This window comes from Podarcis gaigeae, assembly GCF_964106915.1.
Source record: "Podarcis gaigeae genome assembly, chromosome: 2".
NCBI lineage: Eukaryota > Metazoa > Chordata > Lepidosauria > Squamata > Lacertidae > Podarcis > Podarcis gaigeae.
The window spans coordinates 54,423,615-54,442,733 of NC_139679.1; the positions used below are offsets into that span (position 1 = coordinate 54,423,615).

Below are 19,119 nucleotides of genomic sequence, written 5' to 3' on the forward strand. Positions count from 1 at the left end.
CCACCGGAACTCAGTTTCACCACCTCTCAGGAGGCATTAATGGTGAGTCCCTCTTTTTCTAGAAAAATAGCACAGCTCTCAGAGATGTTTGAACTGGTTCATTGAACTTCATTGAACTGAACTAGTTCATTCCAAACCCTGCTTATCATTGCAGATGTATTGCCCCCACAAACTAGGCTTTGAACTGTGCTTCTTCAAGGCAAACAACACTGTTACAAGCAAAGTGTCACCTTTAAAAGCCTTCTTTTGTTTGAAAAGCTGCTTCAGGAAGGGACAGTTTAAGAGTTAGAAGCAAGGAGTAAAGTACTCCCTGCACCTATCTTAATGTTTCCAGAGAACAACAAAACAGTTGCCTGAGTATCATTACTGATCAAGAGCTTCATTAACTACAAAACCCAACATTTGGGATCCCCTCCAAATCTTTCATAGGATTTTGTAGTCATTTTGTAGCTCTGCCCAAGTCAGTACGGTATTAGCACCCCAGAGTCTTTGGGCTATATTAAGACAAGGTGTTTTAGATCCATTATGAAATTTGGACAACAGTGCATTGTAGGTAGATGGGGGATAACGTCAACCCTTTCCCTGCATAGATTTCCCATTGTAAGTGTTCCCTAGCTGCCCCATAATAGATGCTTGGGTGAAGGCATTTACGCCAGAAAACAGTGCAGTATGGAAGGGTTCTGCCTTCCCATCCCCACAGTACTAAGGTCTTGATTAATTCAGAGAGAGGAAGAGAGAGTTGTTGCTTAAAAAAATGAAAAGTTTGGGAGAACCAATCATGGATCTCAAACATATATAATTTGGCCCACTGCTGCAGAAATTGGGTGAGGCATATATCATATCATATCATATCATGCACATCAGGAAGTCATCAATGGTGTAAAGCTGATGCAGAGTATGCATACTGTTTCCAGTGTGATTTTTGGCAGAAGCAGCAAGACTTAAGCACTTTTCTTTAAAAAAGAAAGAAGAAAAGAAAGAGTCTTTACAAGGGTAAAAAAGAGATAGGAAACAGGCCCAGAAAGGAATGCTGGCAGCACATCCCATACAGGATGAATGTAGGGAAAACCATCAAGTGGAACAACGTCTAGCCTAGACTTGGCATGGAAGTTGATGTCTTGTGCAGTGAATCTGAGAAGTAAAAGCTTTTTCAAAAATGTCATTAAAAATGAATGTTTAAAAGAATAGAAAATGTGACTTGGCAACAAAGAAAGCAGAACCTCCCCTCACTTCCCAGAACATACATGCAGCCTGCATGGTGTAGTGTGATGTAATGGTTAGTGTAAGACTAGGACCTGGAAGACAAAGGGTTCAAATCCTCACTCAGCCATGAAACACATTGGATGACCTTGAACGAGTCTTGGCCTAATCTTCACAGGGTTGTGAAGTAGATTAAATGAAGCAGGAGAACCCTGTACACTGCCATAAGCTCATTGGAGCAATGGCAGGATATAAATATACAAAATAATAAATAAATAAATAATTTTTTTCTAAAATGCCATTAAATCACTTTCTTCAAAGAAGCTTTTAGTTGTGTTGCTACAGGGGAAAAAATGAACTTCATTGAGAATACTGGGTATTGCAATATAGTTAAATAGTGCAGAAAGTAATGGTATGAAGATATGTCAAACTTTTGTCAGCTGACAAATATTCATTATGTGGCAGCATTCATCTTGTAGTTGCAGAGGCAAATCAATAAATGTTTCAGAGGCCCAAGAGGGATGGGTGGTGTGTGGTTGGTTTTTTTTTAAGGGATCTGTATTTAAACTACACTACCCATTATCCAGGGTGCAGGTGGCGCAGAGCCTAGGACTTGCCGATCAGAAGGTCGGCAGTTCGAATCCCCGCGACGGGGTAAGCTCCTGTTGCTCGGTCCCTGCTCCTGTCAACCTAGCAGTTTGAAAGCACATCAGAGTGCAAGTAGATAAATAGGTACCTCTCTGATGGGAAGGTAAACGGCATTTCCGTGCCCTGCTCTGGTTTGCCAGAAGCGGCTTAGTCATGCTGGCCACATGATCCGGAAGCTGTACGCCAGCTCCCTCAGCCAATAAAGCAAGATGAGTGCCGCAACCCCAGAGTCAGTCATGACTGGACCTAATGGTCAGAGGTCCCCTTTACCTTTATGTGTACCTTTACCCATTATCCAGTAATACACACTGGGTAGAATTCAGTGTTCTACTATTACAAACATTTCGCTTGACAAATGGAGCAATTCTGCCCCTCCCTTTCTGGATATTCTCCCAACACCAGCAGCCCTACCAAGGGTAGGGGGCACAAGGAAGCAAGGGGAAACTCCCATTGTGTAAGTGCTTGCATGGGGCTTCTGCTGATGGGGTTTGTTAAGTGAATCCTGATCATGAAGTTTTATCTAAAAGATACACAAGTGAAAGTTGTGTCTGCTCATTCCCCCCCATCCCACTGCAGTTCCCTCTAATCTCAGGAGAGGTTTTTCAGGGAGCTGTAGTGGGCCAGAAAATCCTGTTATACAAGCAGACTTATATCTGCCTAACTTTGGATGCAACTTATGAAAAGATGTGTGTTGTAAAAAGGTAAAGTGACCCCTGACCAGGCCAGGTCCAGTTGTGGCCGACTCTGGGGTTGCGGCGCTCATCTCACTTTATTGGCCGAGGGAGCCGGCGTACAGCTTCCGGGTCATGTGGCCAGCATGACTAAGCTGCTTCAATATTTGAAGGACCATCCCTTGTTTTTATATTATGTATGTTCTTCACCACCCTGGAATCTATTGGATGAAGGGCAGTATACAAATAATTTAAACAAATAAATAAAATTTAAAAAGTGCTTGGTTCCATTTGACCAGGCTGACTGTCATCCACCTGCAGCAATGCTGATTTACTAGATCTGTGCTGCTGCTCTCCAGAGACAGTTTACCTCTTTGGTAAAGGTAAAGGACCCCTGACAGTTAAATCCAGTCACGAATGACTCTGGGGTTGCGGCGCTCATTTCATCATGTGGCCAGCATGACTAAACCGGTTCTGGCGAAACCAGAGCAGCACACGGAAATGCTGTTTACCTTCCCACTGGAGCAGTACCTATTTATCTACTTTCACTTTGACGTGCTTTCGAACTGCTAGCTAGGCAGGAGCTGGGACTGAACAATGGGAGCTCACCCCGTCGCGGGGATTCGAACCGCTGACCTTCCAATCTTTAAGCCCTAGGCTCAGTGGTTTAAACCACAGCGTCACCCACGTCCCTTTACCTCTTTGAAGAGGGTGGAAACCATACTTGCAAATGATTCGAGAAAGGCTCCAGGCCCACATGCCATTGCTGTGTTGAGAGTGCCACTGCTTTTGTAACCTAAATGGCACCATTCACAAGTAGACAGTATCAGGCTTAGGGGAACCCAGAGATCGTAGAAGCACAAGTAATTTCTATGACAAACTCTAAGGGGAACTTCAAAAACATCCCCCAAAGGATTGAGCGTGCTCAGTGGCTATGGAGTTTGGGATATGAGGAGAGGAAGGAAATGGAGTGGATACAATAGAAGAATAGAGTCTTTTGCAGCTCTTGCTATGTACTGTATATGGATTTTTCAAGAGAGTTTTTATAGCAATACATAAAATGACTTGCCAGATCTAACATCACACAAAAAGTGACAGGTGCCTTTCCCCTTTCCACCATAAGTCCTGCCCCTTTCATTGAAAGTTCCATCTTTTGCTATAAATTTTATATTGTTTAATATAGGTTTGATACAAATTATTCAAAAAAGTGATTATAAAAGTTTGTTTTAGGGTATCATGTGACCTGTATACATGGCTGTCTCAGTGCTACAAATCTGACAGCGGGTTTTGAGTCCCCGTATAGATACTAAATGTTTGGGTTGCACCTCCCCTCCCCCCCCCGTAGATGTCATCACTAGCATCCAGCCTAGTGTTTGAAATTCCAGTGTATGTATACTGTAATCTCTTCAGGGTAGCCTGCCCTTTGCCTCAGCTACAGAATAGATGTAGATGACCCAACCATCCTTACCCCAAGGCTTTATGAATGCTATGACCACTAGGAATAAGCCTTTCCATTGACCAAACCAATGAGCTTTTTGGATGACAGGGACATGCCTCTGGGATATGAGAACTAGGAATGGTATAAATGTGAAGGCTGTTTTTTCTTACTACACTTGTCTATTGATTTATAAAATCTGTTTTCTTCTCGGGACTAAGATGCAGAAAATGATTATTTGTTACAGAAGTTCCATGTCTTTCTGTGGAGATCCTGTAGACTAGGAAATCCAAATATTTTTATTAAGGGGATTTAATGGAGCCACTAGTATATGTGCATTGCAGAAATACTCAATTTTCATTAAATAATATGCTGCACAAGAGATAAAACTAACTTTGTGCTATTTCTGAAAAGAAACTCTAGCCATAGGTAGTTCTGATTACTCTCTGTCTCTTTCACTTTATATTTAACAACAATTATTTGCTGTGATCTTTCTGTGTTTGACAAACCCACCACCTGCAACAGCTCCAAGAGAGGAGGAAGGGGATTCCTTCTACTGTAATTCCCAGTCTCTAAGCATAAGCTGCTCCACTGAGCATTTTGATGGATGCCCTTGGCTCACTTTTAATCTTCAAACCAGTATTGGCTTTTCCTTGGCATGCCAGGTGAGATGCATGCAAAAGAGCAGATCTGAGAGTGGAACAAGAGTAGAAAGTGGGAAAGGTTAATGTAGCAGAAGGATGCAGGTTAATCAATATGCATAAAGACTCATACAAAAGAAAGCCCATGTTTGGGTCCACTTTATTCTCTAACTTCTCTGCATGAATTCTGAGGATGGTGTAAATTGTTGAAATGTGAAAGACCCTGGAGGTAAAAGTTCTTCATTGCATATTTATCAAAATGAAGAATCACTGAGCAACAAGAGCTGTTACGTTACACAAGTCAGAGTCATTTAGTCATTTGCTAGCTACTGTGGAATTACTGAATTTCCAGTCAACCCAACTGGCAAATGTTTTTGTCTCTACTGAAAATAAGCGTTTCTAAGGGTAAGTGTGAGCCATCTCTACTGGCATAGTCTGTCGGCTGACATGGTAGGTGGTGGACCCTAAAGTGGCTCTGTGGTCTGAGCACCCACAGTCCTGGACTCATACCAAGGGGTTTGTGGTTAAAACCCTGGGTGCTTAGTGGGAATTCTAGAATGTGCTTTAGGATAGTTTGCTTCTTCCACAAGCTCTAGTGGCTGACTATACAATATTTCCCCTGCCCTCCCTTCAGCTTACAGAGCAGATATTTTGTACATATGTTCTGCAAATGGATGAGATTATCTCACCTCAGGTATGAAGCGCGATATCCACAAACCACATCAACAATCTTAGACCCCCTAACCACACTGTAAAACTTTTTAGAACAAAGAAAGTTTATATTCCAGAGGGCTTGATGATGAGAAACTTTTTGATTTTGCTTGTTTTGTGCCCCCCCCAGCTTTATGTATGTCAATTTCTTTTCACAAGCCCTGAAAGAAATGGATTTCGAAATAAAAACCTTTGAAAAAATATTGATCATTTTGACAAAAAATAATAATATGAAAATTCTAAAAAAAAACCGGGTGGGGGGGTTGTTGTTCTAAAATAAAGTTAGGTATAGTAACCCTGTTGCACTTCTCCCTTTCCTGCACACACTATTTTCCGAACAACAGCAGGATTTTAAAAATGGATGGGTTTTGAATTCCTTAGGGAGCACTTTCCAGTGAAATAGAGTTGAAATGGGTTAGGTTTTCAAGCTTGGTCTAAAACCATGAGAACAAGAAGATTATTTTGCAGGGGATGGTGGAAGAATCACCACAATATGAAAAACGATGTGTGTCACAACACATTATTGTGTCAGCTGCATTGTGTAGGTGTGTCATGGGAATGCTCCCCATGCTCTTCCCAGGGCTGGAAGGGGGTTAGTTTATCCTCCGGTTTGCTAGTAAAACTGAATTAATGTGGCTTGAAATGATGCATTGTCTAAAATCTGTGTCACCAAATTGGAAAGTTTGGAAAGCTGTGTAGGGATTTCAAGGAGACTTACCAAAGAAACACTGTTGTAAATATAAGTACTAGCTTAACTACCTCTTCCTTCACAAAGGTTTTAGTCTACTTTGCCACATGCCAATTTAGCTGCTACTCTTCCACTTATGTACATTTTGTTAAAGCATCTGTTTTAGACAAGAAACAAACTAGAGTAAGGTTACTGGATGTCCCCGTTTCCTGGGGACAGTCCCTGGATTTACAAATCAGTCCCCATACAAAATCCATTGAAGTTAAAAAGTGTCCCCAGATTCATTGAAAAAAATCTGGTAACCTTAAACTAGAAGTCATTTGTTGTTCAAAGAGAGGAAATATCTCTGACCATTTTCCACTGGGTATCTATGGATACTAATTCCTAAAATCTTAGCTGCTTGCTAGTCTCTGGGAAGTTTTATGTGCTTTTCTGACTGCTCCCTTGAATTGTCAGTGCTGGCTTGTAGCTCCTTGCTTCTTCTGCAGTAGTTAACGTCCCTGGGAAAGAGCTTATGGGCCTTGCCCAGTCCCTTTGCAAATCTGGTAGCCAGTCTTTCCACTGCTGCCCTCTAGCGGCTGTCATGCCTTACTGCTATGACAGCAGCTCGGAGTGGGTGAGGCAAATAAGGCGAGGAGAGAAAAATCAATGCACAGAGAAAGCGAGACTGGGAAGAAGGAGAAGGGAGGAGTCGCCTCATCAGCCATTCCTGTCTTACAGGGTCCCAGCTGTCATTGGTAAAAGAGGAGGGAGGGAGAGGATTTACTATTGTGTGAAACAAGTGGGAGGGGGCAAGACAGAGAGGAAGACGAGGAAAGGAAGGAAGCACCATTTGTTTCACCTGAGCTTGAGCTGCTTTGCAAGCTGGTACTGCTCCTAGGTTGGAGGATAGGAGCTGGTTCTATCCCTGCCACAACAGCCGAACGTCATGTCTGGTTATCAGGGCAAGAAGAACATCCCCAGGATAACAGTGAGTGGCTTAACATATCTTCTTTCGTTCTCCCCACCCTCCGCTCTTCATGTTTGCTGCATTTATGCTTCTGTCTTCACATTTGTTTTGTATTAGTTTACTCATCCCCACCAGCTACTACCCATGTCAGTCTAGTTTTGTAAGAAGCTGGTGCTGATTCAATTCATATTTGCGAGGGATATTAAAAAGCCAGCCAGCTTGCAAAAATGAGGAGGTGCATGCAGGGGCAGCCCTGATTAAGTAAATCTTGGGACTTCCATAAACTGTACAATTGACACGGAGGGGGGGACCTTCATTGTCTTGTTCTGTTAAATTACTGTCTGGGAGGACTGTACTTGTGTGAAGCAGTGATATCAGACTGCAGTATCTTCAAGCCCCAAAATGTTGCTATCAAATCTCTCTTCTCTCCCCCCCCCACTCCCCCTTCATGTCTGTTGTCCATGTCTGTGGGGCATGGTGAGGATTTAGTGACATTCTGTTTTCAACCCTGCATGTTGGGAATAGATGTCCCTCCTTGTTCAGTTCAGGATGTTTGATCACTTTTTAAATGCTTTGGACAGACCCTTGTTTTTGTTTTTTGTTCTGTCACCACTCCTTTTTTTTTAAGCAGGAACACTGGTATGCCTAAGTTGCCTGCTGCATAGTTTCGTTTGCTGCATATTTGGGTGCGTCATGTGCTTTGACTGGCTCAGGAAAAAGAGGAATTGATTCATCTGTAAATGTGAAAGCTTTGTTTTACAAATGAATGTGAAATATATAATTTTCTCTTCTTCTAAATAATGGTTTGCTTGTTAACATGAAATAAAAACTGTCTGTTGGAGAGCATGGGGGGAAATACCGTGGAAAATAGCAGTGTGTTTTGCATCTTTGCATCAGTGTGTGCCCTGCAGATGCATTTCCAGTGGCTTCATACTCCACCCTGATTTATTGTTGATGCAATGAAACGGCTTGCAGAGGGGGTACCCCCTTGGTCTTTAATAGGCCTGGGGTTTATTGTCGCTGGCTTCAGATGCAAGGAGTGCAGCTGTGCTTTGTCTCCAATGCATTTTAATGAAATCTTTTGTGGGATAGGGTATGCATTGGGGGAACGGGTGGCTACTCCATCTTTGAGGCAAACAAAGGAAGCAGCACAACCAAGCATGCACACACACTCGCACACACACTGGGTTGGAGGGGGGAGAGGCTTAACAGATATTTTGTCTTCCACTGGACTTGTTTAGAGGGCAACTAATTTCACTAAAGGTTTGCCTTTTCTGATGGGATTTTATTGAGTGCTTTCTTTTGTTTGCCCATTTAATGGCTTAGAAGCATTTGAATAAAATTGATGCTCATGGATTCATTTTGTGATGTGTGGGGCATATTTTCCTACCTGTGACCTTAAATAAGGGATGAGTTTATGTTAACTATAGCTGCCAGTTTGTTTTTGTCACCAACCCACCCACCCCACCCCCACTGAAACAGCCAGTTTTCTTGAACCTTTTTTGGAACAGATATTTTTCTTTTCAGGTGAAAAACACTGAGAGTCACAGACTAGACAGTTGGGACTAATTATATAAAAGAAGTAGACATAGCCAGCATCTTATTTTACGCTCACATTTCTGGCAGTACTGAATTATTTGCCTTTAATGCCAAAGTCATTTAATATTTAAGCCGATTTTTACCTGCTTTCAGATAAAGCAGCTAGGTATGTACATGCACAGTATAATACTATAAAGCAGCCATGTAAAAGTGTTACATTTTCTTCTCTCTTAGGTCCAGAAGGTGTGACCTACATTAGCTAGCTAAATCCCATGATATTGTTTTCTTTTGTGCTGCTGCACCTGACTGCAGCAGTTTTGCCTCTTTGACGCTCTGTGCAGTGGGGCCGCACCTATCTTGGTATTCAGCATATGCTTTCTTATGCTTTCTTTGAAATAGTGGAAAGTCCAGCTGCACTAGGGTCCAGCTGCTCACTATTGTGTGTTGTTTCGTAGTTCTTCTTTGGTTATTTTATGGCTGCAATTAGCTTAAAAAATTATGGCATTTAGTGCTGTGGATCTAAAGTCAGGATAAAAGTAGTGATAATAAATAAATTTTTTGAGGGTGATATTATTCTTTTCAGGGGTTTTTAAAGCATTCTCAGCAGCACTCTCTCAAATTAATGTCATTTTTAAAAAGCAGTTCAAGGTGGTGTAGCTGGAAAATAAATGGTAAAGTTAGGTATTCACCTTTAAAGATGTACACCTAACAGTCCTCTGATAGTGTTCATAATTGTCAATTCTATACCACATGGTAACCAATAGTACAGAACTGTAAGGTGTGTACTATTGCGAGAATGTTCCTTGTTCAGTATATGAGATGTTGGTCCCCTGAAGACATGACACATTGAAGAACTGCTTTCTTAGGAGTCCTGGGGGAACCCCACCCCCACTTTCTACAGGGAGGTATGTCCCTCCATTTGAAAGGGTGTGACCACCCAGGAACCAGAAGTAATTTCCAAGAGAGAAAGGGTATATTGGTATTCAAGATTTCTTCTGCCCACAACACTGATTGCCACATGTGGCCAGCTCAGGCTGTGCACAGCCCATCGTTTTTCCCTCATTTGACAGGTTGACTAGCAGGGGATTGCAATTCTGTAGAAGAACATCTGAGATCAAGAAAATAAACTCTTGAGGTATAAGAGCACTGAATCCCTTTGTCATCATAGCTGGCAGTAAATCTCACTGCTAGTAATGAATATTGGAGTAAAAACAGTAGTACGCTTCCACAGGCAGTGATGTGTGCCTGGTTGTATGGGTGGGGCTCTGCCTAAACTCAGGCATAACAGTTTCTGCGTGATCCTTAGGGATAAGCCAAAATCTTGCAGAATAATAGTGTTGCTTGTTTGTACTTAGCTTGTACATAAACTAAGAAATCCACTACAACTTGTGCAGATATTCATCTTGCATATTGTTGAAAAGCAGTCTGATGAAATGGGAATGGCAGGATGTCTGTCTTGTCTTTCATACTGGTGCTCATGAGCAGCAGCTGTATTGTGCATATGTGGCTATTTTCACTGTGTTCTCAGGGCGTTGCCATCTTGAATATGGCTATACATGTATAGTGAGATTACCTAGACACCTGAATTAGGAAGATGGTGAGGTAGACTGAATAAAATAAGTTGTAGATAATATATTGGAACTGGCCAATATTGCAAAAGCTCAGTGGGCTTAGGTTAGGAAGTAAAGATGTGAGACAGATAAGATACAGACTATACAAATAGTATGTGTTTTGCTCAAAATAGACTCTTAGGGATCAAAATTACAATTGATGCTATGTTTATTTTTTTAAGTCTTGCCAAATAAATTGACTATACTAAAGACAATAGATGAATCTTGGATTGCATGCAAAGAGCATGCAGATTCCGATCTGGAATATTTCACTAGTTTTTTTTACTCCTCATCAATATATTAGATCTTCACTTTGGGAAGAAAAACGGAGTCCTGAAGGTAAAGTGACTTTCTCAACTACATCTGCATCAACTACATGCTTTTATTTTTAGACCAGTCTATTTACCACTGGGCATCTCCTAGTGCCACAGTATATTTTTGTTTATAAAAATATGGTATATTGGGGAATATACCATGTATCCCCAATTGGTGAACCCAGTGGAAAGTTGTTCATGAGGTTTCTAACAGTAGCCACACTACCAGGATAATGCATACCTTGTACAGTATGTAGAACACTATTCACTTGCCCCTGCAATTCCCAGAGATTGTGATTTTTTGATTGTCTTAGTAAAAAAGAGGGGACATAACAACACTCTTTAACAAGAGAGAGCTGCATTGTTGTCAGTGCATGACCTTTGTAATGTTTCTTTCAGTAACAGAAATAACATTTAAACTCTGCCCTTCTTCCAAGCCATGTGCCTTGTGGACTGTAAATATGTAAAGTGTTATCTTCCTGGCTGAAACTAACCTATTCCTTTTCTGATCTGAGTCTCAAAACATGTACCCAATTACTGTATTTCTGAACATCTTTTGGCCTGTGAAGTGTTGCAGAGGACCATGAACTGCATGCAAGTGTTAAGCAATTTGGAAGAAAAGTAACGGCAAAGTGATGGTTTTCAAGGAAGTATACCTTTATTACACACACCCTGAACAGTTTACATAGGACTCATTGATTCAGTCATTTTAACAGGCCAAATCTGCTTAGTTGCAATAGTAGAATTCCATTGTCTGCTGTGAGACCATTCTCTATATAACTCTGCATTGTATAAAGAGTCTGTGTAAAATTCCATTTTCATACTCCTGCCAAGTCAGGAAGAGGCTCTAATATATGTATGTTTTATGCTAATTTAACATACTTCATTGGCCACATACTCAATACTTTGAAATATGAGTATACATCTGAGAGTCGCACCTATGCCTATAAAAAAGATCCAGGAAAACATCATGTGGGAGACAAGATGAACAAACTATGGAGCTAATCCAGCAGTACTCTGTGCATGTGCTGCCCAAAATTGTATAAAATGGCTTTCCCCCCCTTAGACCTTTGAATATGTATGAAAGAAGTAGAGTAGAAAGAATCTACTCCAGTCTTTCAAAAGTAAAATGAGGAGGGGACTTAAGATTTAGATGAATGTTATCTTTTTTAACAGAAAAATCTGTTCTTATAACTTGGGCTCCTGTTTGTTTTCTGTTGCTCTATTGTTTTTTACAAATGTCAAATATGATGTCCCAAAAATATGAGAATCAGGTAGGGAAGGCATGATCTATCATTTTAAAGCAATCTGAAAGATGAAATAAATCACAAGTATGCAGTGCTATATTTCCAGAAAAACAGGTACCGGAACCCACCAGGAACACCTCCCCCTTTTTCTTAAAATAGCAATGGCACCCACCTGAGAGGTGTCAGAACTGAGTTCTGGTGTGTTACCCATGGAAAAAAGCCCCTTTCCCCCCGTCTGCCACTACCACTACTGAACCCTAACACCAGTGTTCAAACCTTTATCAGAAGATATGTTGCTTGGACCACACAAACACAGTAAAATTGATTTCCTGAGAAATACTGCCCATTGTGGTTTTTTAAGAAACCCAGTGAACAGAAATATTTGTGGATTGTCTGTTAAAGTTCTGGGTTCTCTTGATGCTTTGGTTCCATTTCAAAGGCAAAGGGGGTGTTGGGTTCAGAAGCTAATAAGGACAGTAAGAGTAATACTCAATGGCTTGGCTTGCGGCCAAGACACTTGAAAATACAGAAGACACAGGGTTAGCCGTAGCATATATTTTCCCCCACAAGCTGGAAATACATAGGAATTGGAAACTTGATTTACAATTGGTCCTTTGTGGTAGGGATTTAAAATCAGTTATTTATTTTAGATCAATCTGCCTTTCTACAGACCATTGTTTTTGGTAGGGAGCATGCTAGTAATTGCACATTTGTGCTGCCTACCAGGAAAATTTGATCAATATAGATTTTTAAAGTCACCAGGAAAAGGGTCAATTTTAAATCAGTGAGTTAAACCAAATTTCCAATTTTCTAATTCATCTATTAACGTGCATCCTAACTGGTTGTTGTAGCAATTAAAACATCTTCATACAACCTATGAATATAATCCAGAACCTCTGATCATGTAGCCTACATGGCCTTTGTACAAAAGGACTTTATGCAGATTTAGTTTTAAAATTAGGAGTTCCTGGTGCTCTTGCATATGCAAGGACACTTAGCAAGATCACTTACATGAAGATTAAGTAACCAGACGTTTTTTGTTGTTAGCTACATTTATATCCAACCTTTCCTATAAGTATAAGACAGCATGCATAGCTCCCACCTTCCATTCTGTACTCACAACAGTCCTACAAGGTAGAGTAGTGACTGGTCTAAAATCACTTCATGGCCAAGTGAAGATTTGAACCCAGTTATCCCCAGCCTCAGTCCAACATTCTAAACACTATATCACACTGTCCATTTCAGTGGAAAAGGGAAATGCTCTTTGGTTAACTTCTAAATATTCATGGCTTCCTCAGTGATAACTAGAATATATATTACATGTGTCATATCTGTAATATGTGATCTTGAAAGTTGCATATGTTTGCCTTTTGTTTCTATTTTTTAATACAATATACCTTCTACAGAGTCAATTGCTTTAAACATGTTTGAACTGAATTTAGATTTTGTTTTAAACCACAAAACAAACCTAACTAATCTTTGGGAGAGAGAAAAAGTTGTTTCAGAGAAAAAAATTGTTTTTACTGATCCATCCTGTGGTGCATAATCCTCTCCAGATTTTTATAGACACCAGCTATCAAGGAATCTGGCAGAGGTGCCAGAAGTTTCAGTATCAGTCTTGGGGCCATTTCACATCTACAAACGTGACTTCCATTACAAATCTATGCAGTTAGTCTACATAGAGTGAATGTTTGCCTGTGAATTACTACAAGGAGAAATAGATTGTATTCATAGTAGAGCATCAGTGCAGTTTGTCCCATTCATGATAGTGATTTATGCTTGTGAAACATGAAGGGCTGAATTGTGCTACCATTCTACCTGTGTACATTCAATCTCAACTAAAAGAAACCCGTGCATTAGTATTCCATGTGCACTCTTCTTTTCTCATAAAGTCAGTGTTGTTTTGTGCAAGGATTTTTGGATGGCAGGGGGGAAATGGGAGTTCATGGTGGCTTGCATCTTTTTAAAATCAAGCCATCTGCCTTCCTGATCTTGCTTTTGCAGTCAGACAGTACTAATGTCTCTTCCTGTGCAAACTTGCAGAAGAGTAGCCAAATGTGTCTGTGCTCTTAATAGTTCATGGCAGTGTATGCTGTAATAACTTTTTAATCTTAAAGGTGGTAGATAACTCTTTGCTGTTTATCCTTTTGGTAGAAAACATCTGGTGTGTAGGGTAACATTTATGTGAGAATGAACAAGCAATAAAGTTTCCTGTAGCAACAGAGAGGCATCTTCATTTAACAGGATGCTCAAAGGAGGTAACAGAGAAGGCCTGGGATCTGTGCCAGAATTTCCAAAGAGAATCCAAGATGCACTTAGATTCTTGGTGCTTTTGTTTTGACTCCATGAATGTGATTTCACTCATCTGTATCTTGCAGATAAAATTTCCCTCAGGCCAACAGTGGCTAATGATGCAGCCTGAAACAGGGTTGGCAGGAAGACATGGCTGGGTGTGGGGAAGCAGAAATGAGCTTTGGCAGGATGAACAGTGTGTTTATTGTAATAGCCTGGGAGATCTTGGTAAGCATGCAAAAGCCCTTGAATTAGCCAGGCCCGTTTCCTGATAAGCGCTTCAGTTTCCTCTTTAGTTCCTCTTGCATACGAACGAATCCAGAACTTTCTGTGCCAGAATAGACATGATGTCATTGAATGTGCCATCCCCCACCCTTTTCTGCCTACCAACTAATGGAGTTGGTGCTGGCCTTCCTCTTTCTTATTTTACTGCTGCTAGGGCTCGGCACAAATGATGACAAATGCAAAACTTTTAAATATCAATGAAACAACCACTAAGGCCATTACATTCCTGTATACTTTCGCTACAGTAACAGTAGACCAAAATAAACTTCTAACTGTGCTGTGCCTCCTCCTTTCTTCAGATGCATTAGCATCAGTTACTTCTGCCCTTTAAGAATTCAGAAGGGGGAAAATGTACTTCAGTCAAAAAAGTTAAGTAACTTGCATTCAGCAGTGAATTAGGACAAGGTGGCAATAAGGGAGGTGCACACAGACCTTTTGTTCCTCTTAAGGTTTTGTTGGGCTGCAAGCATGCAGACAGGGGAAGGCTGTATTCAGCCCTGTCAGAATCATCCCTCTGTGGGTGTTCACTTCTTATTTTCTCCACATCACATAATTTTTTTTATTTGGAGATCACATTTTAGAGCACGGGCCTGAATCTAGAAGATAAAGATTTTTTTTAAAAAAGCATTGCAGATCTAGTACTGTACTGTATTAAAACAAACACAGATTGTGCTACAATGTAATTTGCGCACACTTGATACATTCTGCTTATGAAATCCTGCCCTGACCTTCAACACTTTCCCACCAGCCCTTTAGTATAGGCAATGTTATTTTGCCACACCCCCTAATTATTCTGTTTGCTTCACAATTTTGGGAAACTTGGTGTCTAGAACTGAAATTGATCAGCCTAGGTGAGATTTTTGTCAAGAGCTTGCTTGTTATTTTGTGCTGAGGAAATCACCAGATATTCATTGTACAGTGGTACCTCAGGTTACATATGCATCAGGTTACATACGCTTCAGGTTACAGACTCCTCTAACCCAGAAATAGTGCTTTAGGTTAAGAACTTCGCTTCAAAATGAGAACAGAAATCGTGCTCCGGCGGCACGGCAGCAGCAGGATGCCCCATTAGCTAAAGTGGTCTTCAGGTTAAGAACAGTTTCAGGTTAAGTACGGACCTCCGGAACGAATTAAGTACTTAACCCAAGGTAACACTGTATTTGTGTTACCGGTATGTGTACTATTAGAATGCAGAAGTTTTAGGGTAATCTAAGAAACAAGCTGAAATTGTATAGTTGTTTTTATCAGTGTATTTCATATTGTATTACAACATGTGAATAAAACTTGGAGTCCTTTTATGGGAGACCATCCGGGTGATACATATTTACCCCTGTCTCTTTCAGATGTGTTGGGCATTTGAAAAATGTTTGTAGGAGGTCTTCCAAGAAACTTTTCATTTGGGAGCAAAGCATAAAAGCACACCATAAAATCAGTAAAATCACAGGTTGTGTACAAGTGAGAAAGATGATGTTTAAGAACAGAATTGTAGCTTTTGTCTCATTGCACCTCAGGAATTACGAACTGGAGTTGTTGCTTATTTGAATTTTCACCTGTCAAGGAAGGCCAACTTTATTATAGAAGTAGATGCCATGAAGACTGAAGAGGTGGAGGGGGGGCACTGTTGTTGCCATAAATTTCCTTCTAATATCTACAAGCCTTGGGTTATTTGGAAGACAAGTGATGCTGTGGTCTATACCACTAAGCCTCTTGGGCTTGCCGATCAGAAGGTTGGCGGTATGAATCCTCGCAACAGGGTGAGCTCCCGTTGCTCTGTCCTAGCTTCTGCCAACCTAGCAGCTCGAAAGCACACCACTGCAAGTAGATAAATAGGTACTGCTGTAGCGGGAAGGTAAACAGCATTTCCAAGTGCTCTGGCTTCTGTTCTGTTGCACCAGAAGCAGTTTAGCTATGCTGGCCACATTACCTGGAAAGTTGTCTGTGGACAAACGTTGGCTCCCTTGGCCTGAAGCAAGATGAGCGCCACACACCTTTGACTGGACTTAACTGTCCAGGGTCATTTATCTATTTGGAAGACTAGCAATTCTTAACTAGCAATCTGTATTGTAATGTCTATTCACTTAACTGATATGCTTGGACTATACTCCGAATAACCATGGAACCCATAACAGTAGGGATTCAAGGTTGCAGAGAGTAAAGAAACTAAGCAAATGTTTATGTGTAGGTTATTGTAACAGCTATGAAAACAAAGCCTGCCCTTTTTGTGTGAACGGAAATAACTATTCCTGGTTCACGAGTCATGTGTGTCAGCATGGCGCAGCGGCAGAAAGGACCACGGAGGAGCAAAGCATCTGCAAGCTCCCTCTGGAAGCCCACTCATTTGTGCTAAGCTAAGTGTGATGTGTGGAAGAGGTGAATGCATTTCAGAAAAGGACTCTGTGTATCCAAGGGGGTATTTCTTGCATTATTTTCCCCTGATTTTTATTACGATGTTTGCATGAGGTCTTGCTTTGGATCTCATTGGGAAGTAAGATTGGTCTATGTATGGGGTAGGTATGGAACAGGGTTTCCCCAGACTTGGATTTCCAGCAGTTTTGGACTACAACACCCATCATCCCTAGCTAGCAGGACCAGTGGTCATGGATGATAGGAACTGTAGTATAAAAACAGCTGGAGACCCAATTTTGGGTTGTTGTTGGAAACAATAGAGGAGTGCACCTTGGGGGGTCAAACTGCTGGAACGTTGCAGCGCCTGCTGTGGCTGTAGAGACTGATATGGGAGAGACAAATTTTGTTGCAGCTGGGGTTTCTTTTTAAATAGTGTTTTATACTTTTATTATTACATTGGTTTGGCACTCTTATACATTAAGATTTTTTTTAGTTTTTCGCACATATATTTAAACTTCTTTTTTCACAGCTGGTGCTTTTATTTTCCCCTCCCCCCCATTAATGTTTACTTTTCTCTAGAGCCAGTGACCATCTCACTGGGTTGTTAATGAAGGGAAAGTTTATTCACTTTGGGTTACCTCCCCCTAAATATTCATTTCCACTGCTGCAAACCTTACAGTTCCCTCAAGCTGATAGCCAAATAGCTAAAACGGAAACAATCATTCAACTTTCTTGAAGCATTTTTAGGAAGCTCATTTTTACAGTGAACTGACCTTTCTACAACATAAAAACATTGCCTTTCATCCAAAGTGTCTTAAGGCTGCAGAGCGAGCACGGAGCTTCTCCCAAGGAGGGGCTGCCCCAATTACGGTGTTGAAATGTGTGCAGTACATGCATGGCATGTAACTGAATCCTTGGCCTGTACAGAGCTGGATGGGCACATTAGTCTGGGGGTCGGGTTTATTTGATTTTGTTGTCTCCTGTGACAAAAAGAGAGAGAAAAGATAGTGAAAAGGAAGAAGAGTACTTGCCAAAGTAACAAAAATTGTGGTGTTTTTTATTTTTTGTAAATTGCCTTAGAATTTGAGGCAAGGACATTTTAGTCAAAAAATATTTTGAGTCAGGAATGCAGAAATCAAACATTGTCTGGGTTTGCAGTTGAATGCTGCTTTCAGGCTATCCATAGGCATCTTCTTGGCCATTGTGAGAACACGATGCTGGGCTAGATGGACCATTGGCCTGATCCATGAGACACAGTGATATGGTAACATCCAAAGGAATAACTTTCATAAATACATTGAAAAAAACTGGTGCAGTGAAAGAGCCCCCCCCCCCCCGACTGGTGTAAACAGTGGGGATACGAAACTGCCTTAGTTTAACCACCAGGGACCAATTAACTCTTTCTTGAGTCCTTGGGAGTAATTGGTTCTGGCATGTACCAGCTTGCTGCTTGTGACCCAGTACTGTGGATTATGTTGGTTATTCTATGATGGTCAACCTTTTCAGGCCCAGGACCCAGCTTTAGCCCATTTGTGTACCCTCTCTAATTTTTTTAACTTAAATGGTGCTGATATTTTGACTTGCCTTAGGTCTGGCTGTGACCCAGTAATAGATCCCCATCCACCAGTTGAAGATATATGGTCTATGGCAGGCATGGCCAAACCTGGCCCTCCAGATGTTTTGGGACTAAAATTCCCATCACCCCTGACCACTGGTTCTGTTAGCTAGGGATGATGGAAGTTGTAGTCCCAAAACATCTGGAGGGCCACGTTTGGCCATGCCTGGTCTATGGGAAGTTGGTAAGTCTTTCCTTTGGTCCAAGTGTTGAACTAAATCTTTTGCACCTTCCAATGCAGATTATTTTAATGTTGTGAGGCCCCCCTCCCAAATGTAATGTTGATATGATGGTGCTCAAAATTAGCTTCTACACTGAATGCTGTTAAAAAAGAGCTCTCAGAACTGTTCAGTAGTAACAATATCAATAGCATCCAGGTGTACTGCCGCTTGTTCATGGACAGCAGTGGGATTGCATCAGCTATCCAGCTCTAGGGAAATGGGCAGATAATTTGTAACTTATGCCAAACAGAGATGGAATTGATTAAAGATTGGGCCTACTTTAACTAAGCACAGTTCATTGGCTTTGTGTTACTCTTTCCTTGGACACCCTGTATTATAAAAAGGAGATGCAAACATATGCATAACATCTGTCAAATACAAATCTTTGCTTTCTCTTCACAGAGCGACCGTCTTCTCATTAAGGGAGGGAGGATAGTCAATGATGATCAGTCATTCTATGCTGACATTTACATGGAGGATGGTCTTATAAAGTAGGTATACAGTTGCCACAGCCCACTCTTTGTTTTCCTAGTGGTCAGAATATATCTATCTCTTGAAGAGAGAAACGGGATTCCAAAAATTGTTATGTGCAAGTTTATATTGCATGTATACTGTCTTGTTATTCATGTCAAATAGTCTATGATTAAGTCATTTACAGCACATGGCTTTCTATATCAGTGCATTTAAACTGTCATAGTATTTGGAGA

General features: G+C 41.0%; 1 protein-coding gene across 4 annotated transcripts in view; it reads left to right on the forward strand.

The window, feature by feature from the left end:
- DPYSL3 (dihydropyrimidinase like 3) overlaps nt 1–19,119 on the forward strand; it is a 54,874-nt gene that overhangs the window by 14,968 nt on the left and 20,787 nt on the right. For 2 of the 4 annotated variants that reach the window (XM_083728279.1, XM_083728278.1), the window contains exon 2: nt 18,815–18,903. In XM_083728279.1, coding sequence (XP_083584405.1) covers nt 18,815–18,903 — 89 coding nt within the window. Of the gene's footprint in view, nt 1–6,530; nt 6,965–18,814; nt 18,904–19,119 lie in introns of those variants that run through there. The other 2 variants (XM_083728280.1, XM_083728281.1) reach the window with 2 other exon arrangements.